Source organism: Notechis scutatus, chromosome 2 (genome assembly GCF_049901735.1).
Source record: "Notechis scutatus isolate UNSWTSFEM ecotype Mainland chromosome 2, rNotScu1.2, whole genome shotgun sequence".
NCBI lineage: Eukaryota > Metazoa > Chordata > Lepidosauria > Squamata > Elapidae > Notechis > Notechis scutatus.
This window is the reverse complement of record NC_142010.1, coordinates 5,749,562-5,774,117: the sequence shown is the minus strand read 5'-3', so window position 1 is coordinate 5,774,117 and position 24,556 is coordinate 5,749,562. Positions and strand designations below refer to the sequence as shown.

At 46.0% G+C, this 24,556-nt stretch overlaps 7 protein-coding genes across 20 annotated transcripts in view; all 7 read right to left on the bottom strand.

Moving 5' to 3' along the window:
• The window catches only part of LOC113427114 (uncharacterized), an 88,809-nt gene that overhangs the window by 41,447 nt on the left and 22,806 nt on the right, over positions 1–24,556 (bottom strand). Inside the window, exon 1 of one of the 3 annotated variants that reach the window (XM_087953160.1) lies at positions 24,486–24,556. The exons of 1 other annotated variant lie outside the window; for it this stretch is intronic. The gene's annotated coding sequence lies outside the window, so the exon portion shown is untranslated. Of the gene's footprint in view, positions 1–17,304; positions 17,377–24,485 lie in introns of those variants that run through there. One more of the 3 variants, XM_087953162.1, reaches the window with a different exon arrangement.
• Positions 1–24,556, bottom strand: part of LOC148131646 (uncharacterized) — a 93,408-nt gene that overhangs the window by 51,470 nt on the left and 17,382 nt on the right. The gene's annotated exons all lie outside the window — the stretch shown is intronic.
• LOC148131647 (uncharacterized) overlaps positions 1–24,556 on the bottom strand; it is a 44,864-nt gene that overhangs the window by 4,449 nt on the left and 15,859 nt on the right. The window lies entirely within an intron of this gene.
• The window catches only part of LOC148131650 (uncharacterized), a 103,826-nt gene extending 79,270 nt beyond the window's left edge, over positions 1–24,556 (bottom strand). For all 3 annotated transcript variants that reach the window (XR_015747037.1, XR_015747036.1, XM_087952964.1), the window contains exon 1: positions 24,486–24,556. The gene's annotated coding sequence lies outside the window, so the exon portion shown is untranslated. The remainder of the gene's footprint in view (positions 1–24,485) is intronic.
• Positions 1–24,556, bottom strand: part of LOC148131649 (uncharacterized) — an 84,448-nt gene extending 59,892 nt beyond the window's left edge. The window contains exon 1 of one of the 3 annotated variants that reach the window (XM_087952952.1): positions 24,486–24,556. The gene's annotated coding sequence lies outside the window, so the exon portion shown is untranslated. Of the gene's footprint in view, positions 1–17,304; positions 17,381–24,485 lie in introns of those variants that run through there. The other 2 variants (XM_087952953.1, XM_087952954.1) reach the window with 2 other exon arrangements.
• Positions 950–24,556, bottom strand: LOC148131648 (uncharacterized). 3 transcript variants are annotated; one of them, XM_087953281.1, is made up of 3 exons: positions 24,486–24,556; positions 13,445–13,935; positions 951–4,381 (listed from the first exon to the last, which is right to left on the bottom strand). In XM_087953281.1, exon 3 carries the CDS (start codon positions 3,829–3,831, stop codon positions 2,707–2,709), a length of 1,125 nt encoding a protein of 374 aa, XP_087809407.1. In that variant the 5' UTR covers positions 3,832–4,381; positions 13,445–13,935; positions 24,486–24,556; the 3' UTR covers positions 951–2,706. The 3 variants fall into 3 exon arrangements, with proteins under 3 accessions (XP_087809409.1, XP_087809407.1, XP_087809408.1); XM_087953283.1 differs by lacking the exons at positions 13,445–13,935; positions 24,486–24,556 and having other exon boundaries at positions 950–2,809; positions 2,894–4,096; XM_087953282.1 differs by lacking the exon at positions 13,445–13,935.
• Positions 4,250–24,556, bottom strand: part of LOC113427116 (uncharacterized) — a 76,524-nt gene continuing 56,217 nt past the window's right edge. Inside the window, exons 3-5 of one of the 5 annotated variants that reach the window (XM_087953023.1) lie at positions 21,985–23,048; positions 10,474–13,311; positions 4,250–4,381 (exon numbers count right to left, since the gene is read on the bottom strand). In XM_087953023.1, coding sequence (XP_087809149.1) covers positions 12,068–13,311; positions 21,985–23,048 — 2,308 coding nt within the window. In that variant the 3' untranslated portion in view covers positions 4,250–4,381; positions 10,474–12,067. Of the gene's footprint in view, positions 4,382–10,473; positions 13,312–21,485; positions 23,287–23,789; positions 23,895–24,485 lie in introns of those variants that run through there. The other 4 variants (XM_087953021.1, XM_087953020.1, XM_087953019.1 and 1 more) reach the window with 4 other exon arrangements.

Here is a 24,556-nt window from a genome sequence, read left to right as displayed (position 1 = left end):
ACCCCCTAGTCCTTCTTTTCTGGGATAGACTGAGCCAAACCCAAATCCTACAACCGTTGTTCATATGTTTTAATCCCCAGGCCAGGGGTCTTCAAACTTGACAGCTTTTAAGACTTGTGGACTTCAACTCCCAGAATTCCCCCTCCAGTCACGTTAGCTCAGGAATTCTGGGAGTTGAAGTCCACAAGTCTTAACCTTGCCAAGTTTGAAGACCCACTTGCCCCAGGCCTTTCAATTTGGGTCTCTGCCATTTCCCAGCAGAAAATTACAGGCAGTGGATTTCAATCATGCACAGCATTGAGTGTAATAACATTCGGGGAGAGAAAGAACGTGGCGGCAGAAGCAGCAGCCCGACACCTTTCAGCCTTGTTGCTTCTCTGCTTTTACCCCGTGGAGGAAACCAAAGAGCCCGGACTTCCTCCCGGCTTCTCCTCCTCCGACCTGCTCACTTCCCAGCCGCTGCTTCGACGCTGGGAAGAGCACGACCACCACCCGCCACGCCTCCATCTTCCCTTGGGTGAGCCGGAAGAGGAAGTGCCTCAGCTCTTCTTTCCTAGACGTCCTTTCTAGCAATACTCGTTGCTGCCTTTCGCCTCGCGCCCTCCCCCCCACCACCCCCGCCGTGGGATGTCGCAATTCAGCCACCGTATTCCAGGCGCTGCTGTTGTGCTACAGCTCCACCTAGTGACGTGAGCCTGAAAACACGCTCATTCTGTCTCTTTTATCAAGTTGAGCCGTGACAGGTTGGTAGCCTGGGACTTCAACTCACCCTCTGCTTGCAGCTGTGACTTTGCCACCCATCACCAAAATGCCATTGGTTGCAATTCTCATGGGCTTCTGGAGGTCCTGGAATAGACGGGATGACAGTTATCCCTTCTTGATCTTTCACCAGGTTTCATTAACAATGAACATGATCTCCTTCTGGATAGGCTCTGTGGACTGGAAAGCACTTTACTATGGTTGGTTCTATTTCTACTTCTGTGCCTGGTTCCAGTCAGTGTGGGTAGAAGAGGCCGACTCTTGGACTCTTCAATTTGGGGTGCCCCAGGGAATCCAAGTCTTTCGCTGCGCCTTTTTAACATGAAATCATTAGGGGAGGCCATCCACACTTTGGACGCCCAATTCTGTACAAGTGGTCCTGGCCTTATAACATTTCAGTTTAGCCACGATTCGAAGTTACAACAGCACTGAAACATGTGACCTATGACCATTGTCCACCCTTACAACTACTGGCAGCATTCCCCATTGTCACATGATCGAAGTTCAGAGTGTCGGCAATTGAGTCTCATTTGTGACAGTTGCAGAGTCCTGGGGTCATGTGACCACGTTTGTCAACTCAGCTGGGAAATACTCCCGGACTCCCGGCTCCTGCTTGAGATCATGGCTGGGGGGAGGGGATTTGCACAGATGAATCAATTGTGCCCTTTCCTTGATCTGGAGGCTTTGCACACAGGTCACTTTTGCTCGTACTGCACTGCACCACCCAGAAGCTTCAACTGGTCCAGCAGTGGACACAGTAATGGGGACCCCCTAGGTAGCCGATCTTTGTGGTGCGAGCTGCACTGGATTCATATCTTTAAGGTGCAATTCAAGATCATCGCCTTTAAAACAATTTCTTTATCACAGCAATAGCACTTAGACCTATATGCCACCTCACAGTGCTTTATAGCACTCTAGGTTTACATTGTCAGCATATTGTCCTCATTTTACCAATCGCAGAAGGATGGAAAACCAAGTCAACCTTAAGCCACATCAGGATTGAACTCCACGCTGTGGGCAGAATCAGTTGCATTGCAATAACTATGGCACCGGGGCACCCGTCATTATTGTTCTACCTTTATTTTTGCATCTATCTGTCCTTCCAGGTCAGATAGAGTGGGCACACTCTTAGTCCCTTCAATATTGCCCTCTGACCGTTGCTAGGAAGTGAGGCTTTGCCGTTGCAGACCCTATGAAATACTCTTCTCCCTGAAGTTTGGCACGTTTTTATCCTCCTGGTCTTCTCTAAATAAAAACTAGCTTTTCCCCTAAGCCCTGGGATAAAAAGAAATGCCTGCCTGTCAGAAGCTTGATTTGGAACTAGGTATTTGTTTATATTTATTGAATTTATATGCCGCTAATCCTGTGGTGAATTTCTCCAATTTAACTCCTTGCAAGGTGAAAGATAACCACTTTTGAGGAAGAATGGCACCGGGCGTGAACAAAGTTGAACAAAAGCAAGAATCACCTTTGCTAGAACTGCCCAGCGCAAGTATATTTTAAATGTGGAGACTTTCCATTTTGCCATTTGCAATATATGGGGTTTAATTGGTTTCTGTATTAAAAGTTTTATAATTGCTATAAACCATGTTAAGCTGCCATATACATTTTGTTACTGAATAAATAAATACATACATATTTATATCCCCCTTTATTATATATAGAAGTCAAGGCAACAAACATACCTAATACAGATCCAGCTCTACTCTACTCTACTCACTCTACTCTACATTCTACTCTACTCTACACTACTAATATAATAAGATATGATTCACTGAAAAGAATCATGCAAGAAATTAAATGGTAAATTGCTCAGCTGGGTTTCCAACGAGACAAGAAACTAAATTCAAGGTTCCTCTGCACACATCAAATTTTGCGTCAAATGCAACAATTTTTTGTGTATAATGAGGAATTTTGTGGAAAACAATCATCTAGAAATTGGAATGGTTATTCCCCTATGTGTATCCTTACATGATTTATAAGGCTAGACCTAGTACTGAAATCTTTCCCACAATCCGGACACTCATATGGTTTCTCTCCAGTGTGAGTCCTCTGGTGCACCACCAGCTTGGAATTCTCCTGGAAACGTTTCCCACAATCCGGACACTGATAGGGTTTTTCTCCAGTGTGAGACCTCTGGTGTACCACCAGCCTGGAATTATGCTGGAAACGTTTCCCACAATCTGAACACTGATAGGGTTTTTCTCCAGTGTGATTTTTCTGGTGTATCACCAGGTTAGATTTCTGACTGAAACTTCTCCCACAATACTGACACTCATGTGGTTTCTCTCCTGTGTGAGTCATCTGATGTACCACCAGGTTGGAAGTCTGACTGAAACTTTTCCCACAATCCAGACACTCATATGGTTTCTCTCCTGTGTGAATCCTCTGGTGTACCACTAGCTTGGAATTCTGCTTGAAACTTTTGTCACAATCTGGACACTGATATGGTTTCTCTCCCGTGTGAGTTCTCTGGTGTATCACCAGCTTGGAATTATGTGGGAAACATTTCCCACAATCTGAACATTCATATGGTTTCTCGCCTGTGTGGTTTTTCTGATGTATCACCAGGTTGGATTTCTGACTGAAATTTTTCCCACAATATAGACACTCATATGGTTTCTCTCCCGTATGAGTCCTCTGATGTTTCACCAGGTCAGAATTGCAACCAAAACCTTTCCAACAATCTGGGCACTTATACGGTTTCTCTCCTGTGTGAATCCTCTGGTGTATCATCAGCTTGGAATTCTGCTGGAAACTTTTCCCACAATCTGGACAGTCATAAGATTTCTTTCCTGTGTGAGTCCTCTGATGTTCCACAAGGCGGGAATTATGCTTGAAACTTTTCCCACCATTTGAACATTCATACGGTTTCTCTATCCTGTGACTCCTCTGATGTATTACCTGGTCAGAATTCTGAGTGAAACTTTCCCCACAATCAGGACATTCAAACAGTTCCTCCCTAGTGTGAGTCCTCTTCTGTGTCACCAAATTGGTTTGCATGCTAAATCTTTTGTCACAACGGATGCAATGATGGAGCTTCTCTCCAGTATGAGTCCTTCCATGATTCATGAGAGAGCTGTTCCGAGTAAAGCTTTTCCCTCTCTCCAAACATTTACATAGCCTTTGCCTGGCTGGCTCCTCACATGCATAATCAGCTGTGATCTATAATCTGTGTTTTTCCCACAATAGGCAGTTTGTGGGGGTTTTCCAACATTGATATTCTTGGATTCTTAAAGAGGCTAAAATATTTCTGATCTCTTACCTGCTGGTTGTTTGGTTCACGCTACTATTTCTTGCCTCAAAGACTTTAAATAATGCCTGCCAGTTTTGCCTTTCCGCGGAACATTTTTCTTCCCACCCACATCTAGGTATTCTTTATTTAGAAATTATCCTCCTTGACTTCTCATGTAATATTTCCTTGAGTTCCAGATACTCTTATTTTTTTTCCGGCTCAAAGCTTTCTTCTTTTTATTCTCTCCCTTGTCTCTCATCTGCTGAGGAAGGAGAAGTGTTTTTACACTTTCTGGAGGAAATGGAAAAAATGTTGATTGATGACTTGTTTTTAATGCTGCTTCTCATTCTCTGTTGTCCAGACTGCTCTTCTTGGCATCCTCTTTGTCTGTAAGATTCATATGAATGCATTAGTTTCATTATTGTTTTAAAAATGGACACAGGTCATGTGAAAGCAGCAAACATCCCCACCCCCCAAATATATGACTACGAAAACATCCAATTATAGTTTTATCTTTAACATTATGATTCATTTAGCAGATAGAAGACTAGTAAGATTGTAGTTCAAATACTGACAATTATAAAATTATCTTTTGGGCTTGGATATTTCACACATATATGGATACATAGGCCCACAGAAATACAAAGCCATGAATTTATGTATATAGAAAATCTATGGGTATTTCATTGTGTAAAGTATCTCAGAAGTGCATTATCTAATTTTAGAAAGGCGGGGACGCTAAGAGTTGGAATGATGCCCAAATCCTAATGCAAGATTTAAAACATCCATTTTGCCCATGACACACCTTACTTGGCAGGACATCTCAATAAAATCACAAGGAATGCGGTGTGACATGAAGACTGAGAGAGATGGGCGGTTATGAAATATGACAAATAAAGATTTTTTAAATCTCCCAAATCTCAGATTCAGAATAGAGCTGGAAAGGTCCTTGTAGCCCAGTGGTCACCAACTGGGGCCATGGCCTACTGGTGATCCATGAAAAAAATTTGGTGGTCCACAGAGAAATGTCACCCCCAGAGCCAATTAATCCAGGCTGCGCGGGAACATAAGGCTGTGCTGCCCACATGGCCTGCGAGAACCCTACCCACCCGCCCACTCCTTACCTAGCAAACTTGCCTGCTAAGTTGTTATTTTTCTTTTTTCTTTTTTTCCAACCATCAACTGTTCTGCTGTGCTGGGAGATTTAGATTAGCTAGAAAGCAGGAAATCGTTGGATTTCTAGCTAAATCATTGCTTTCTAGCTAATCTTTAGATTTTCGGCTCTGCCGAACCTCCCTTAGGACTGAAGGGTCTATTATTCCGTTGCAGATTCAGATAGCTGATGGCAGAAACACAGATTTCTACGTGAATCTGTGATTCTGTGAGCAACTCAATCTGCCTGCCTGCTTAGCCTGATTTTGGGGGTAGTAGAGATGGAGATCCTGTAGGGGGTGTAAGCAGCACACTGCTGTGCCTCAATACTTACATGGGCCTCAAATACTTACATGATCTCACTCAGCAGAACTGTCCCTAGCTGGTACGTGATCTCACTTGCTAACATCACCACTTCCTTACTTGTATATTCTTAAGGATTGGTGGGGGGATTCACCAATAACAATGCTGTTTCTATAGTATCTTTTTCTGCTTGTAAAAAACTGTATAAAAGCAATAAACGCTGCGTAGGCAGTCAGACATTTTGGCACACTGAAAATGACTGGTTATTGAACTCCATCATAAAAGCTGCTCTTTTTTTCATAAAAAATTCAAAATTTACATACATGGTGTATTGTGAGTTAATTTTGTGAGTTTGCGTGCTAACAAATTTTATGTGACACATTCAGATAGCTGATGGCAGAAACACAGATCTCTAAGTGAATCTGTGATTCTGTGAGCAACTCAATCTGCCTGCCTGCTTTGCCTGATTTTGGGTAAAAGTTGTTCTTTTTTATAAAAAATTCAATATTTACATAAATATTTATAATATTTACATACAAGCCATGCCCAGCCAGTCACATGACCACCAAGCCACACTGACAAATTAAACCACCCCCAAGAACCAGTTAGGAAATTTGAATCCCACCCCTGCCTCTGGGTGTTTGTGTGTTCGTGTGTGTATGAGAAAAAGAGAGAGAGAGAGAGAGAGAGAGAGAGAGAGAGAGAGAGAGGTTAGATCAGATCTCTCTCTCTCTCTCTCTTGCACCAACGTCAGCAAGCCACCGTCAGTCAAAATTCATATTAGTGGTCCCCGGGATTTAAAAGTATGAGTTTGGTGGTCCCTGAGGTCCAAAAGGTTGGCAACCCCTGCTCTAGCCCAATCCAGGCGTGGGATTCTACTTGGTTGGACCTGTTCTATAGAACCGGTTGTTATGATTCTGTCCAGTTCAGAGAACCGGCAAATTGTGCCACTGGGTGGTCCTCTCACCTCCTGCCCACTCACTCTTTACCTGGCATGTGTGCCATCAAACTTGCCTGTGTTTGGTAAATTTGCTATTTTTCCTTTTTTCCCCTCGAGCATCAGCTGTTCTGCTGTGCTGGAAAGAAGAAATCATTGGATTTCTTGCTTTCTAGCTAATCTAAAAGCAGAGCTGAACCTTTCTTACGACTGAAGCTTCTATTTTTCAGTGCAGACTCAGGTAGCGGATTGCAGAATGATAGATCTCTAAGTGAATCTGTGATTCTGCGAGCAACTCGATCTGCCTGCCTGCTTCGCCTGATTTTAGGTAAAAGTTGCTCTTTTTTTAATAAAAAAAACCAATATTTACATACAAGCCACACCCAGCCAGTCACATGACCACCAAGCCACACCCACAAATTAGGCCACGCTCACAGAACTGGTTGTTAAGAACTTTGAATTCCACCCCGGCCCAATCCCCTGCTCAAGCAAGAGAGTCTATGCCCTTTCAGAGAAGTGGCTGTCCCGCCTTTCTTTAAAAGCCTCCCATGATGGAGCAGCCACAATTTCTGAAGGCAAGCTCTTCCTCTTCTTAGTTATCCTTACTGAGGAAGTTTCTCCTCAATTCCAAATTAGTTTCCCTCCGTTGCTTGATTTTTCAGTTTCAGGAGGGTGCGCTGAATCCACATAGTGTGGTGAATCGCTGCTCCAGTACCACCAAACAGATCAGGCGAAGCATGGGGCACTGTGGCCCCTGCATGCTCCGCCCCTGCTGTCCAAAGTTGTCCTCCTCCACTGCTGCTCCTCCTGCATTTGTGCCACAGTTGGAGGATGATGTTGGACCGCGGGGGCAGAGCGCACAGGGATGCAGCAACGGACAGAGCCTTGGAGCCTTGGTTTCTTGCCTTTCTTCTGCTGCAGGAGCAAAGCATGGGCGGTCAAAGCTAGAGGAGTGCTGGAAAACAATGTTGAATGGCAGGGGTGGAGCGCATAGAGCCTATATGGTGTGGCACCAACCCCACCCCGCCTCCCGCCTTGCCTGATCCGTTGGGTGGTAGAGCTGCCCAACCTCATCAACAAGAGTGCGAAAAGAAATGCCAAGAAGAAGGAGGGGGAAGGAGGAATGTAACGACAGGAAAGGTTACAAGGAAAAAGATGGAAAAAAAGCAAGGACAAGAAAGAAGAAGTAATAGTATCAGTAACCAGGTTTTCCATTTGTAAATTAAAAGCATTAAGGCCCCGTGTGCGCCATCTCCTGTGCTACCCACCCCCATGGCTGATGGTGGGGTGAGGCGGCAGTGGCACAGCAGCGGCAGGAGTACTGGCCACTGTGGCTGCAACCAGCAGTGGAACGGGAGTGGTGACAGGAGGCGCCTCGCTGGCTGCCGCTGCCAGGTGAAATGGGGAAGGAGCTGTTCTGACCACCGCTGCCACCAGCATCAGGACTCTGCAAGTCCCACCACCCCAATACTACTCTTGGCCACCCATCCGGACAGGGCCCAGGTGTGGAGATGGGTGGCATTGCGGGGCCCGAGGGGGGATGCGAATGCAGGAATGATGGAAACTGCCCAGCAGGAGCCAACAGTCTCCTTCTTTGTGGGGAAGGCTGGGCAAAGGCTGGCCAGCACTTCACAGAGCAGCCTGCCTGTGTGTCCTGCTCTGTGCTCCACCCATCCACAATCCAATTGTCAGTCCCGGATCCCTCTGGGGACAGATTTCAGGGCTGCCACAGCGGGCGATGGGCAAACTTTGGGAACAGGAGAGTAGCGAAGGGAGTATAGCTACAACAACGTTCTTTCACCAGAACTCAAGGACAAGCTGCTGGCACCTGGAGAGGAGTGACCGAAATTTGGCGGCAGCTGAGACAGGAGACGGATTGAGCCATGTGACGTGAGAGTCACTAAATGGGACAGGTTGTGAGTTTTAGTGTGTGTGGGGGGGGGAATGCGAGAATTCAGATTTAGGTTTTCCCCAGGTGGGCCACCATGACTTCTCTAATAAATTCGTACTCTGGTGGACTTTGTCTCGGAGTTCTGAATTGTATGGAGAGTTTACTCCATGCTGACACCAAAGATATCCCAGTTCAAGTAGTCTTCACTTAGTGACCGCAATTGGGCCTGGTATCAGTATCACTAACACGCCCGATCATTAAGCATGCTGTTACATGACAGTGACAACCTACACCTGCTCCTCTGTCATTGTTAAACAAATCACTGTGGGTTGTTAAAGGCAATTTTACGTGGGACTGGCGACTTCTTGCCGGCATTGCCTCATCAGAAGCTAGCTGTTCCTTCCGGTCACAAATGGGATCATAAAGGGCACCGATTGGCAGAACCCAAATGGGTGCAACTTTTCCTGCACCTTCAGAACCAACAGGACGTGCTCAAGTGTGGTCATTGAAGAAGTGACACCATGGCCACAAATTTGTAGACCAGGTATATATGTCTGCTTTTATAGTGGCATAGTAACTTTGAAGGCTCAGGGAAGAATTGGTAAGCAAGGACTGCCTATACAACTGAACTTCACAAAAGGGCCTCAACTGCTATTTTTTTTTTTAAATGCTGGCTTCAGCACAGTTGAACCTAGTTAATTGATGAGGCTCCAATATGAAATACCATGTTTGTTAGCTAAACACAGAAGTTAAAAGAAAGTAAAATCACAAAAGAGACCAGTGGGTTTGGCTAATCCAGGGGGTGTCAAACTCAAGGCCCTGGTTTAGTGAAGGGAGAAAAAGTCATATGTTATGTGACGATGTAACATGCGAGTTTGACACCCCTGGGCTAGTCTAAAGAAAAGAAGAATTTGGGCTGACATGATAGCAATATTCCAGTACTTGAAGTGCTGCCACAAAAAAGAGGGGATCAAATTACTCTCGGAAGCACCAGAGGGCAAGACAAAACTGATTAAGGAGAGAAGCAATCTGGAATTAAGGAGAAACTTCCCAATAGCGAGGACAATTAACCAGTGGAACAGCTTGCCTAAAAAAGTTGTGGGTGCTATCTGAAATAGTATAAGTTCTCCTACTTCAGCAGGGGGCTGGACTATATGTAATACCTCCAAGGTGCCTTCTCGGTCATTCATTCATTCATTCATTCATTCATTCATTCATTCATTCATTCATCATTCCAGTTCTATATTCATATTATTGCCAAGAAAAAAACCATGTCCATAAAATCCAAGGAATCAATCTTAACTTCAAGACCTTTTAAACCTTCCAGCAACAGAAAATTGCAGGCATCAGTTTTAAAGCACAGGTGGAATAAAATCTGGGGTGGGAAGGAATATGTAGAGGAGCCCAGTTCCTGCTCTGCTTTTACACAGTGGCGGAAACCAAGCAGCCCTACTTGCTCCCAGCTTACTTGCTCCCAGCTTCTTCTCCAACCTGATCTCAGCTCCCCTTCCAGCTTCTGCTTCGGCCCTGGGAAGAACAGGACCGGCATCCCCCACACCTCCATCTTTCTATAGGTGAGTTGGAAGTTCCCCTGACCGTAATCTCTCCTCGCAGGGGGGATTTGAATTAAATCAAGTGAGTTTAAATCATGATTTAAATCACTAGCAAAAACTCTTGATTTAAATCAACTCAATTTAAATCATAATTTTTAAAGAGCCACTCTCGTTTCTGTTCCGCAGCAGCTCCTCCTGACCCACTGTTGACTCATCGACAGTCCCATTGACTTCAATGGGGTGGTTGGTGATGCAACAGTCACATAACAAGGGGAGGGAGGTGGCGGGCAGGTGAGTGGATGCCCGCTAACAGGCGCTGCCGTGATGGATCTGAAATGACAGGTGCTCTTTAAATGTTAAGAACTCATTCTTGCTGGTAGTTAGGATCTTTAATATTATTACTTGCCAACAAAATGAAGGTTTCCTATTCAGAACTTGGATTCACTGAATGAGTTTACCAACAATGCAAATATTGCAGAATATGCAGCCTCATGTTATATATAAATAAGCTCCATTTCATGCTGAATAAACTAAATAAAAAAACTATCTTTAGATAAATTTTTACTCCAAAATTTTTTATTTATTAAAATACATTTGATTAAAAAAAATCCAATTTAATTTAAAAAAATATCCAAATAATTACCTTTTATCTACTTGTCTCTTCCACATCCTTTCTAGCAACACTCGCTGGTTTTAACTCTATCACTCCCATTGGATGAAGGCTCTCAGCCACCACCAATGCGGCTATGAGACTGGCCGTTTTCCAGGCCTGGTGTGGTGTGCTCCATCTAGTGACATAAGACTGAAAATGCACTCATTCCATCCCTGTCTGATACTTTTAAAGATTTTTTTAGTGAAGTGCGTTTTCCACTCTTAGCCATCAGATCCATAACTTTTCTCCAGGACGATCCAGTCTGTCCTTTGGGGTGTCGCAGGGATGCCCTCATTGTCACTGAAACTGAGCCTGGAGCTTCTTTTGCAAGAAGTAAAACAAGGGAAAGCATCCGTGGGGGGGAATACAACGTGCCATCAGACCACAAGAAAGCACACCTCCCTTGAGGATCCATGGAGAATATTCCAGGCAGTTCTTTGTACTGGGGGTGCAGGATAATGCCCCAAAACTAACTTTTCAACTGTGGGAAGCTTGAAGAGTGAAGCTTGATCCTACTTAGCTTCACAAGATTACCAGCTGCATCAGCTTTAAACGATTGCCAGCTTTATCCCATTAATAAAATAATATAGGAAAAAATGTTGAAATTCCCCCCACCCACACTGCTTCCATGGGAGATATTATTTTTCCCACTTGCATTCTTGCAGGGCCTAAATCTCACGAGAGGGCAGAATTCCTCTGAAGAACCAGTTTCCAGAGGAGTCCAGCGCTGAATATTCCCAGGCGGCTTGTGAAAAAAAAATTGGAGGGTGCTAGTTTGTAGAAAGCTGATCTAAAAAGTCCTGGGCTTTATAAAAGTTGGCTCTCAATGAACGGGCCTGGAGGCCACCCACTTGCCCACAGTTCTCACCTGCTGCCCTGGGATTCCTACCTCTTCCCACATCATGTCAACATGAGGTTCTCAATTAATGACACACGGGGTGCTGGAATTGCAATTGCAAGTGGAACTCATTAAGTAACATGGTCACGTGATGTCATTTTTATAATGACACTGAATAGCAATGGAAATTCTGGCACCAATTGTGGTCACAACCCGAGAACTACCCATATTTCTTTTACAAACTCAAGAGAGGGTTGGGAACAGTAATCTCCCCCCTTCTGGACAGTTGGAACCTGACTGGATTTATACCTTCAACAGCAGTTTGCTATGCATAAGAAAATCATGAGAGGTTTTCCTAGGAGAGTTCAAGGCATTGCTGTAGATTAAGATTTTTTGTAACTGCAGCTGAAGAGGGCAATGAAAGGTTGGCAGCCTGGGACTTCAACTCGCCCTCTGCTTTCAGCTCTGACTTTGCCACCCAGAGAAAGGGCAGGAGAAAGGCAACGGGGCTCTTCTCAGTCTGGGTTCAGGCCGGGTCACATCACCAAAATGGCATTGGTTGCAATTCTCATGGACTTTTGGAGGGTTTGAGATAGACGGACTACAACCGCTATGTCCTCCTAGACCTCTTATCAGGTTTCAATACCATTGACCATGATATTCTCTAACCTGTCATTACTGTCCCACCTTTATTATATTTGCATCTATCTCTTACAATGTTTGCCTGCAACCTGGGTAGTTGAATCGTTACTCTCCTATGTGTAACCTTACATGATTTATAAGGCTGCACCTAGTACTGAAATCTTTCCCACAATCTGGACATTCATAGGGTTTCTCTCCTGTGTGACTCCTCCAGTGTATCGCCAAATGGGAATTCTGACTGAAACTTTTCCCACATTCAAGACACTCATATGGTTTTTCTCCTGTGTGAGTCCTGTGATGTTCCACCAGGTGGGAATTTTGACTGAAAGATTTCCTACAATCTGGACACTCATATGGTTTCATTCCCGTATGAGTCCTCTGGTGAATCTCCAGGTTGGAATTATCCTGGAAACTTTTTCCACAATCCAAACACTCATATGGTTTATCTCCTGTGTGAGTCCTCCGATGTCTCACCAGATGGGAATTACGACTGAAACTTTTCCTACAAACTGGACACTCATATGGTTTCTCACCCGTATGAGTTCTCTGGTGAATCACCAGGTTGAAATTATCCTGGAAACTTTTCCCACAATCTAAACACTTATATGGTTTTTCTACTATGTGAGTCCTCCGATGTCTCATCAGGTGGGGATTCTGACTGAAACTTTTCCCACAATCTGGACACTCATATGGTTTCTCTCCCATATGAGTTCTCTGGTGAATCACCAGGTTGGAATTATCCTGGAAACTTTTCCCACAATCCAAACACTTATATGGTTTGTCTGCTATGTGAGTCCTCCGATGTCTCACCAAGTGGGAATTCTGACTGAAGCGTTTCCCACAATCTGGACACTCATATGGTTTCTCTCCTGTGTGAGTCCTCTGGTGTATCACCAGGTTGGAATTCTGACTAAAACTTTTCCCACATTCTGGACACTCATATGGTTTCTGTCCTGTATGAGTCCTCTGGTGTATCACCAGGTTGGAATTATCCTGGAAACTTTTCCCACAATACAAACACTCATATGGTTTTTCTATTGTGTGAGTCCTCCGATGTCTCACCAGGTGGGAAATCTGACTGAAACTTTTCCTACAATCTGGACACTCATATGGCTTCTCGCCTGTATGAGTCCTCTGATGAATCACCAGGTTGGAATTGAGACTGAAACTTTTCTCACAATCCGGGCACTTGTATGGTTTCTCTCCTGAGTGAGTCCTCTGGTGTACCACCAGGCTCGAATTCTGAGAGAAATCTTTCCCACAATCACAACACTTATATGGTTTTTCTCCTGAGTGGGTCCTCTGATGATCCACCAGGTGGGAATTTTGACTGAAACTTTTCCCACAATCTGGACATTCATATGGTTTCTCTCCCGTGTGAGTTCTTTTGTGTATCACCAGGGCAGAATCCCATGTGAATCTTTTCCCACAATCCAGACATTCAAAGAGTTTCTGCCTATTGTGAGTCCTCCTGTGTCTCACCAGATTGGTCTGCATGTTAAATCCTTTGCCACATTGGGAGTACTGGTAGAGCTTGTCTCCAGTATGGGTCTTTCCATTAATCATGAGGAAGAGTTTTTGAGTAAAGCTTTTGCTGCACTCCAAACATTTTTCATTAGATGGATGCTCTCTTCCATTTCAGTTGTAATCTGCAATCCGTGTTTGTCCCATGACAGACAGTCTGTGCTGTTTTTCCCACACTGATATTCTTGGACTCTTGACGAGGCCAAAAATATTTCTGATCTATTACTTAGAGGTTCTTTGAGTCAAGCCAGTCTTTCCTTTGTCAAAAACTTTCATTCATAGCTGTCCATTTTGTCTGTCCAAGGAACCATTTCCTTCCCACTGTCTTCCAGTTGTTTCCACTTTTTTGTTACTCCAATATTATTCCCCTTGACTTCTTAGACAATGTTTCCTTCAAATTTCCAGCTCAAATCTTTGTTCTTGTTATTCTCTCCCTTGTCTTTCATCTGCTGAAGAAGGAGAAGAGTTTTTAAACTTTCAGGAAGATCCACCCCTCAGGAGCTCCATTTTGGCCTGCAACATGTTGGGAACAGCCTGCAGAGGACCGAATAGTGCCTGAGGGGCGGATTCACCCCTCACCACCTCAATTTTGAGATGCAACATGGAGGACTAATGTTGCAGAGCCTCTGCGGTTGTTCATAAGGGCGAACAACTGCCATGGTGCTGCAAGATTCATACTTTCAAGACTTTTGCATAACGCTAGGGGGCAACCTTGTTACTAATACTGTGTTTCTCATATAATAAGGCCGGGTCTTATTTTTTTTTGGGCCCCCCAAAAATGGCTACGCCATCTTTTCGGGGGTGACTTAATTCCACCCCCCCTTGCATCTTCGGGTAGGCGGGCGGCGACAGCTTGGATGTTGACCTCAGTGTTGGTGGGGCACTTCGTATCGGGGTCAACGCAGGCAGCACCATATCCGGGTGTGCAACAAAAGTACTTCCTAACAGCAAGCTCCCCCGCCATTTCCCCCCCATTTCGCATGTTTTAATATAGGCCTTAATTTGGGGGGAGGGGCTTAATTTCATTTCATGCCTATAAAACATGCTGGGACTTCCTATTGGGGGAGGCTGTATTGTTGGAGAAACAGGGTACTACTTCTTCTTCTCTGGTTGGAGCACAGAGCGGGGCACACAGCAAGTTGCCCCATGGAGCCATGGCTGGCCTTCCTCAGCCTTCCCCACACGGAAGGAAACTGCTGCCTCCTGCGGGGGCCCTTTCAATCCTACCTGCAGCTCCCCTTGGGCCCTGCAAGGCCACCCATCTCCATGCGGGCCCCATCCAAATGGGTAGCCAAGAATACTGTTGGGGTGGCAGCTAGGCCTGCAGAGTGCCGATGCTGGCAGTGGTGAGAGCAGCCTGTTCCCTCCTGCTTCCACTCCCGTTCCATTGCTGGTGCCTGTGGTGGGGACACGCTTGTTGTTTTACTCCTGCAGTCGGACAGAGGCAAGAAACCCACTCGAAGCGCCAAGGCACAATTCACCATCCTGAGTGGATTCTGTGCACGCAACTGAAACCGTCTGCAGAAAAATCAATCCCATCTCATCGAATTGACGTTTTGGCACAGCAAGGGACAGAGCTTTGAGTGGGTTTGTTGCTTCTTTCCTGCTGCATGCAGTCAAGCGAAGAAGCATGGACAGGCCGAGCTGGAGGAGTGCTGGAGGATGACGTTGGACGGCGGAGTGCGCAGGGGCCGCGGTGTGGCACTACTCCCAACCTGCCTCCTGCCTTTCCCAATCTGTTTGGTGATAGTGCCTTTCCATCTTTCCTGCAACCACAATTCCCCTTGGGCCGTCCATCTCCATGCAGGCCCCATCCAGAAGGATGGCCAAGGATACCTGCAGAGCCCTGATGCTGATGGCGGAGGCGGCCGGAGCAGCTCCCTCCCCATCTCACACAGCAGCCCACCAGGCGCCTCCTGCCGCCACTCCCATTGCCCCGGCAGTTGCCGTGGAAGTGGCCAGGACATGCTTGTTCGCTTCACTCCTACAGAGGGAAAGAGGCAAGAAACCCAGTTTTTGTCCACTGCTACACCCAAACGTCAACTTGACAAGAAGGGATTGATTTTTCTGCAGAGTTTCAGGAGGCTGACCTGAATCCACTCAGGCTGCAGGGTTACAACTGAACGGATCAGGTGAGGCATAGGGTGGTGTGTGTGTGTGTGTGTGTGTGTGCCGTGGTGCAGCCCATGTGCTCCACTCCTGCCATCCAATGTCATCTCAATGCTGCTCATGCCACATTTGCAGAGGAGCTGGCTGCCAGCTGAGATAGGAGAAGGGGTTGTTCTGGCTGCCGACACTACCAGCATCAGAGCTCTGCAAGATCTACTGCACCAACAGTATCCAGACAGGGCCTGTGCGGAGATGAATGGCCTTGAAGGGCCCAAGGGGGGCTGTGGCTGCAAAAAGGATGGAAAGGGTCCGGAAGCACCCAGCAGTTACCTTCCTGCCGGGGAAGGCAGGCCGGTGCTCCACAGGGTAGCCTACCTTGTGTGCCCTGCTTTGTGCTCCACCCCAGCAGTGGACTCCCAAGGGGGCCCTTTCCATACTAACTGCATCCTAATCCGCCCCGTGTCACCTCATGGCAGTGGAACCAGTCCACTGGACGCACTATGCACCTGCTTGTGTGAAAAAACTAAGCCCTGGTGGGTTTTTTCTAGCAAAAAGTAATAAAGACCTGGTCCTATTTTCTGGGAAACATGGTAGATAGGAGGTATTATTTTTCCATCTGCATTTTTGCAGGGCCTAAATCTCACTAGAGGGCAGAATTCCTCTGAGCAGCCTTCCCTATTTCCAGACAAGTTAGCATTCCACCATTGATTAGTCCCAGGCAGCTTGGGCAAAACATTTGGGGTGCGCTAGTTTGTAGAAAGCTAATCTAAAGTGTCCTGCACTTCAGTAGTTGGCTCTCAAAATCTCTCTACATCCCAAAATTTTATGACTGATTTCCTTTGGCTCCCAAGGATTTAGGACATGGAAGCACCAGCAGGCCAGAGGCTCCAAGGGAACTAACCTCACTCCTGCTGGCCAGGACTAATTGTAAGTCTGCTAAATGCCATGTGTTTCTGTATTTTGCTTAGCACAGAAATCTCTCTTAAGTCAAAGTGAGGGAGATAGCAGGGCCTAGAAAAAGGGCAGCTGAAAAAACTTAAAAACTGGCCAACAAACCCCCCCACCAACCCCCACACCCCCAAAAACTCTCCTTCCCCCCAAAAACCCCCCCCCCCCCCCCCCCCCCCCCCCCCCCCCCCCCCCCCCCCCCCCCCCCCCCCCCCCCCTTTTCAAAGAAATGTTTAAAATTCTTGTAAAAAGAATGATAGTCAATCGCACATATATGCATGCCAATTCACACAGAAATACACAACTAAGGATTTGTTTATCTACACAATCATGTCTACTTTAGTGTGCAAAATGTGCCAAAAATGCATTCACTCAAATTTTTTTATCCAGTTTTAGAAATCTGGAGCATTTAACAGAAGAGACAGGGAGCATTTCCTAGGCAAGATTGAAAGCATCCGTTCCGCCCATTGAAATGCCTCGCTTGCCAGGAAGACGACATGTCAGTAACACCACAAGGAAAGAAGTGTTGCGTGAAGGGCGAGGGGGATTTGGCAGTTTAGAAATATGATTTTTTTAAAAAATCTCCCAAAATTCTCAACAGAAAATCACAGCCAGCTGCTTTAAATCATTCAACATAACGATAATAAGCAGCAGCCCACATGGGTCAGCCTCGCTGCTTTCTCTTCTGCATCTACGCCCATGGAGGAACCCAAAGGGCCGGACTTGCTCCCGGTTTCTCCTCCGACCTGCCCTCCACTCACCTCCCAGGAGCCGCTTCGACCCTCCATGCAGCACAAGAGGCTCCGCCGACGCCATCAGCCTCCCGCGGGTCAGCCCGAAGAGAAAGTACCTCTGTCCTCCTTTCCTCCACTCTAGCAATCTAATGCTCTATCGTTACAATTGGTTCCATCTTGGCCTCTCTCCCACCGATGTAATGTCAATACTAGCAACGCCGCCGCTGTACTCTGTTCTCTGCTTTCTGGGGGCTTCTTTGTACAGCGCCATCTAGCGGCATGAGGTTGAAAGTCATCCTCGTCCTTATCTCTATCCTAATAAAGTGTCATTTTCCACTCTTAGCCATCAGATCCACAACTTCTCTCCAGGACGATCTAGCCCCAGTCAGGGTGTTACAGGGACGCCCTCATTGTTACTGCAACTGAACCCGAAGCTTCTTTTGCTAGAACTAAACCAAGGGAAAGCAAAGCATCCGTGGGAGAGGGGAACACAATGTGTCATGAGGCAACAAAGTGCGCTTCCCTTGGGAATCAGGGAAGACTGTTTGTGCCAGTTCTCCATCTTGAGGGGGCAGGATAACCCCCCAAAACTAACTTTGCAGCTGAGGGAATCTTGACGAGTGAAGCTTGATCTGATTTACCTTCACAAGATTGCCAACTTCATCCCACTATTAAACCATGAAATATAGGACAAAACTTTGAAATTCCCCCCTCCACCCCACCCCACATTGCTTCCAAACTCACCTGGATGGGAGATATTATTTTTTCCCTCTGCATTCTTGCAGGGCCTAAATCTCACAAGAGGGCAGAATTCCTCTGAGGACCCAATTTCCAAAGGAGTTAAAGATTCCAGCATTGAATATTCCCAGGCAGCTTGTGAAAAACATTTGGAGGGTGCTAATTGGTAGAAAGCTGATCTAAAAAGTCCTGGGCTTTAATAGTTGGCTCTCAATTCCTCTACCAGGCCCAGAAAGGAGGGCACCCACTTGCCCATAGCTTTCACCTGCTGCCCTGGGATTCCTACCTCTTCCCACATCAGTGTCAACACAAGGTCCTCACTTAATGACCCACGGGGTGCTGGAATTGCAATGGCAATTGGAATTGCCAGAACTGCCCTCACTTAGCACCTGACACCTGATGTCACTTTTTATAGCCTCATTTCATAACAATGGAATTTCTGGCATCAATTCCTGTCACAACCCAAGAAATATCCCTATTTCTTTTCCAAGCTAAGGAGAGGGCTGGAAGAGTAATTTCCTTCCTTCTGGACAGTTGGAATCCGGCCTGCTTTTGTCCCCTCAACAACAGTTTTCTAGGCATAATAAAATCATGAGAGGTTTTCCTGGCAGAGCAGTTCAAGGCATTGCTGCAGATTAAGATCTTTTGTTAAGTGCAGCTGAAGCGGGCCATGAAAGGTTGGCAGCCTGGGACTTCAACTCGCCCTCTGCTTGCAGCTCTAACTTCGCCACCTGGAGAAAGGGCTGTGCAGGAGGAAAGACACTGGACCCTCCTCAGTCTGGCTTCAGGCCGGGGCACATCACCAAAATGGCATTTGTTGCCATTCTTATGGACTTTTGGAGGGTTTGAGATAGACAGGATACAATTATGTCCCTTCTTGCTCTTTCATCAGGTTTCAATAACAATGAACACAATATCATTCTGGATATGTGGACTTTCTTACAGAGGTTCTACTTCTGCCTCCATGACCAGTTCCAGGGTGGGTAGAAGTGGCCAAGTTTTGGCCCTTGAATTAGGGATGTCCTCGGGCTTAAGCCTGTTCCTGTTGCTTTTTAACATCTACATGGAACGGCCAGGGAGGCCATCCAGCCCAGGATACCGAATGATGTAGAGGTAGTCTGGGAACTATAACATTTCATTTAGCGACCATGTGAGGTTACAACAGCACTGAAAAAATTGACTTGTGACCATTTTATCATAACCATTGCAGCATCCCCATTGTCACAGGTTTCAAATTCAGAAATGTGGCAATTGGATCAATTTGTGACAGTTGTGGTGTCTAGGGGTCATGCAATCAGTTTTGGGTCCTCCTGGACTCATGGCTCCTGCTTGAGAAGATCTTGACCAGGGAAAGGGCTTTGCAGATTCATCTGGTGCACCATTTGCGCTCTTTCCTGGACTAGGGCGGACCTGCACATACTAGCCAAACCCTTGTCGTGATCACCTCCTGTTTGGATTACTACCCTGGGCCATCCAGAAACTTCAACTGGTACAAAATGCAGCACCGCACAGTTTCTCCATGGGTGTGCCTAGATCAGGGGTTGCCAACCTTTTGGGACTCAGGGACCACCAAACTCATAATTTTAAATCCCGCAGACCAGAGACTCTGGGAAATTCCTAAAAAAAAGTCTGCAGGAAAATTCCCCCCCACCATTTTCCTACCGACCGATCGTTCTTTATTTGGGATCGCAGGATATCGTCTCCAGCTCCATTCTCAGGGAGAGAGAGAGAGACTTTTGGCTTCATGCAAGGAAAGCAGCAGAAGCAGCAAGTCTTTCTTTCTCTCCCTCAAACTCTGGCAGAAAGGAGTCTTTGCCAGCACAGCCTCTTGAAGCAGGATGCCTTGCAGAGTCATTTCTGTTGGAGTTTGGGAGAGAAAGATTTTGCTGCTTTCCTTGCGTGCAGCCAAAAGTAGAAGCAGAAAGAAGCTGCCTGGTGGCCAGACAAGGTGCGTAGGATGAATGGGGCAAGTTCCCCCCTTCCGCCCTTTCCCCCCTCCCCTCACTACCTTGTGTTGTTCGCAATGCAAGCGACACAATCCTTGTGTTCCCACGGGGTCATGTGAGCAGCGCAGTCTTGTATTCCTGCACAGCCTGGATTAATTGCTTTGGGGGGTGCTTTGGGGGTGACATTTCTCCGCGGACCACCAAAATTTTCTCGTTGACCACCAGTGGTCCCTGGCCCATTGGTTGGCGACCACTGGACTAGATTACCTGTGTAACATCTTTATAGTGGAGCTGCACCGGGTTCATTTCTTTAAGGTGCAATTCAACATGCTGGTCATCACCTTTAAAGCTATTTCTTTATTATAGTAAAATAGCTTTTAGACCAGTGGCCACCAACCAGTGGGCCGCGGCCCACTGTTGAGCCACGAGAAAATTTTGGTGGGCCGTAGAGAAATCTCACCCCCCAGAGCACCCCCCAAAGCAATTAATCCAGGCTGCGCAGAAACACAAGGCCTGTGGGAACCCTCCCCTCCCACTCACTCCTACCCAGCAAACTTCCTTGCTAAATTGCTATTTTTCCTTTTTCCGACCATCAGCTGTTCTCTTGTGCCGGGAGATTTAGATTAGCTAGGAAGCAGGAAATAGTTGGATTTCTTGCTTTCTAGCTAGTCTTTAGATCTTTGGCGCTACTTCTAAGCAAAGACGAACCTCCCTTAGGACTGAAGGTTCTATTATTCAGTGCACTCACGGCAAGCAAATTTTATGTGACAGACTGAGCTAGCCGATGGCAGATAGATAGATCACTGAATGAATCTGTGAGCAACTCAATCTGCCTGCTTGCTTTGCCTGATTTTGGGTAAAAGTTGCTTTTTGTAATAAAAAAATTCAATATTTATATAAATGTTTATATTTACATACAAGCCATGCCCAGCCAGTCACCTGACCACCAAGCCACACCCACAAATTAGGCCACGCCCACAGAACCAGTTAGTGGTCCCCGGGATTTAAAATTATGAGTTTGGTGGTCCCTGAGGTCCAAAAGGTTGGCGACCCCTTTTAGACTATATACCACCCCACAGTGCTTTATAGCACTCTCAGTCTACAGTGTCAGGATATTGTCCCCAATAATCTAGGTCCTTATTTTACTAACCTCAGAAGGATGGAAGGCTGAGTCAAATGATCGAATTCCAGGCGATGGGCAGAGTCAGCCAACATCACTGCACTTTAATCATTAGACTACCAAGACAGCTGTCATTACTGCCCCACCTTTTGTTATTTTTACAACTGTTCTACCAGGTCAGATAGGATGGACACGCTGCTAGACCCTCCCGTTAAATATTGCCATCTGATAGGAGCTAGGAAGTGAGCCTTGTCCCTTGCACACCATATCTTATGAAACACTCCTCCCCGTGAAGTTTGGCAGGCCTTTATCCTCCTGGTCTTCTGGAAAATAAGAAAGCTCTAGCTGTTTCCTAAGGCCTGGGATAAGAAGAGTTGCCTTCACACAGGAAACGTGACTTGGAACCAGGTGTTTGTTTATATTTATTAAATTTGTATGCTACTGATCCTGAGGTTAACTGAATATCTGTTTATTATATGTAGAAATAATTCAAGGTGGCAAAAATACCTAAAACAGATCATCCAACCCTACCCTACCCCTCATGTTTGATACTAAGACCTGTTTCACTAAAAAGAAATATTGCAATAACTTAAATGATAAATTGCTCAGCTGGCTTTCAAATGAGACAAACAAAATTCAGGATTCTCTATACACGTCAAGTATTCCCACAAGAGCAATTTCTTGTCTGTGATAAGGAAGAAATTTTGTGCAAACTGCTGAACAATCTTCATCTGGAATCTGGATATTTGAGTGGTTACTCTCCTATGTGTAACCTTGCATGATTTATAAGGCTAGACTTAACACTGAAATCTTTCCCACAATCTGGACATTCATAGGGTTTCTCTCCTGTGTGACTCCTCCTGTGTATCACCAAATGGGAATTCCGAATGAAACTTTTCCCACATTCAAGACACTCATATGGTTTTTCTCCTGTGTGAATCCTCTGGTGTATGACCAGACTGGAACTCTGCGGGAACCTTTTCCCACATTCAAGACACTCATATGGTTTTTCTCCTGTGTGAATCCTCCGATGTCTCAGCAGATGGGAATTCTGACTGAAATTTTTCCTACAATCTGGACACTCATATGGCTTCTTGCCCGTATGAGTCCTCTGATGTTTCACTAGGTAGGAACTTCGACTGAAACTTTTCCCACAATCCAAACACTTGTATGGTTTCTCTTCCACATGTGTCCTCTGGTGAATCACCAATTTGGAATTGAGATCGAAACTTTTCTCACAATTAGGACATTGGTATGGTTTCTCTCTCATGTGAGTTCTCTGGTCTACCACCAGGCTCGAATTCTGAGAGAAACCTTTCCCACAATCACAACACTTATATGGTTTCTCTCCTGCGTGAGTCTTCTGATGTTCCACTAGGTGGGAATTCTGCTGGAAACTTTTCCCACAATCTGGACATTCATACGGTTTTTCTCCTGTGTGTGTCCTCTGATGTTTAACCAGGTGGGAACTCTGACTTAAACTTTTCCCACAATCCGCACACTCATACGGTTTCTCTCCTGTGTGAATTTGGTGGTGTTTCTCCAAGTAGGAATTCTGACTGAAACTTTTTCCACAATGCAAACACTTATATGGTTTCTCTCCCGTGTGAATTCGGTGGTGTTTTACCAGGTGGCCATTCTGTTGGAAACTTTTTCCACAATTCAAACACTTATATGGTTTCTCTCCTGTGTGAGTCCTCTGGTGTATTACCAGATTATAATTCTGAGAGAAACTTTTCCCACAATCTGGACACTCATACGGTTTCTCTCCTGTGTGAGTCCTCTGGTGTGTCACCAGACTACAATTCCGAGCGAAACATTTCCCACAATTCAAACACTTATATGGTTTCTCTCCTGTGTGGGTGCTCTGGTGTATCACCAGATTATAATTCTGAGAGAAACTTTTCCCACAATCTGGACACTCATACGGTTTCTCTCCTGTGTGAGTCCTCTGGTGTATCACCAGGCTGGCATTCTGAGTGAAACTTTTCTCACAATCCGGACATTTAAAGAGTTTCTCACCAGTGCGAGTCCTCTTGTGTCTCACCATTTTGACTGTCCAAGGAACTTTTCCTTCCCACTGACTTCCAGTTATTTCCACTTTTTTTGTTATTCTGATATAATTCCCCTTGACTTCTTAGGTAAAGTTTGCTTCAGTGACACATACTCAAAACTGTTCTTGTTATTCTCTCCCTTGTCTCTCATCTGCTGAGGAAAGAGAAGAGTTTTTATACTTTCTGGAGTATTCTCTCCCCATACTTCCTTTTTGGCCAGATACGTGCAGGACATCATCCGTATTACCCTCAAAACCTAGACCCTACTAGTAAATAAGCCCTAGCATGGTGTGCACCTATTATAAGAGCTATCCTAAAAGTAAGCCCCAGATAAGACCTTCAGCCCTGAAGGTGGGCATTGGCATGGCATGGCCAACACAGGAAGTGGCTAGTGTGTGGGCTTAATTCAATGCTTTTGTGACTAAAAACCTTGTGACTATTTCTTCTTCTCCTGGGGTGGAGCAGAAGGCCTTGCCTAGTCTTCTGCACCAGGAAGGAGATTGCTGACTCCCGAGGGGGCCCTTTCCATCCTAACTGCAGCCTCAACCCCCTTGGGTTACTACAGGCCCCATCCAGATGGGTGGCCAAGGATACTGTTTGGGCCGTGGGGCCTGCAGAGCCCTGATGTTGGTGGCGGTGGCAGCTAGAGCAGACCCTTCCTGGTCTCACACGGCAGCCAACCGGGTGCCTCCTGCCACTGCTCCCGATCCACCGCCAGTTGTCATGGAAGTGGCCAGGACATTGTTCTTTGCTTTACTCCTACAGCGGGAAAGAGGCAAAAAAGCGACTTGAGGCTCCAAGGCTTTGCGGCTAGGACTGATTGTAAGCCTGCTAAATGCCATGTGTTTCTGTATTTTGCTTAGCTCAGAAATCTCTCTTCAGTCAAAGTGAGGGAGACACGTACATGGCAGGGCCAAAAAAAATGGGAGCTCGAAAAGAACCTGCCTGTATTTGGTAAACAAAACTCTTTCAGAAATCTGGGGACATTAACAGGTGAAATGGTGCCCAAATCCTCTGCAAGATTGAAAGCATCCGTTCCGCCCATTGAAATGCCTCGCTTGCCAGGAAAACATGTCAATAACACCACAAGGAAAGGAGTGTTGGGTGAAGGGCGAGGGGGATTTGGCAGTTAGAAAATATGATTTTTAATCTCCCAAAACTCTCCAAAATCTCCCAAAATTCCCAACAGAAAATCACAGCCAGCTGCTTTAAATCATTCAACATAACGATAATAAGCAGCAGCCCACATGGGTCAGCCTCGCTGCTTTCTCTTCCTGCATCTACGGCCGTGGAGGAACCCAAAGGGCCGGACTTGCTCGTGGCTTCTCCTCCGACCTGCCCTCCACTCACCTCCCAGGAGCCGCTTCGACCCTCCAAGCAGCACAAGAGGCTCCGCCGACGCCATCAGCCTCCCGCGGGTC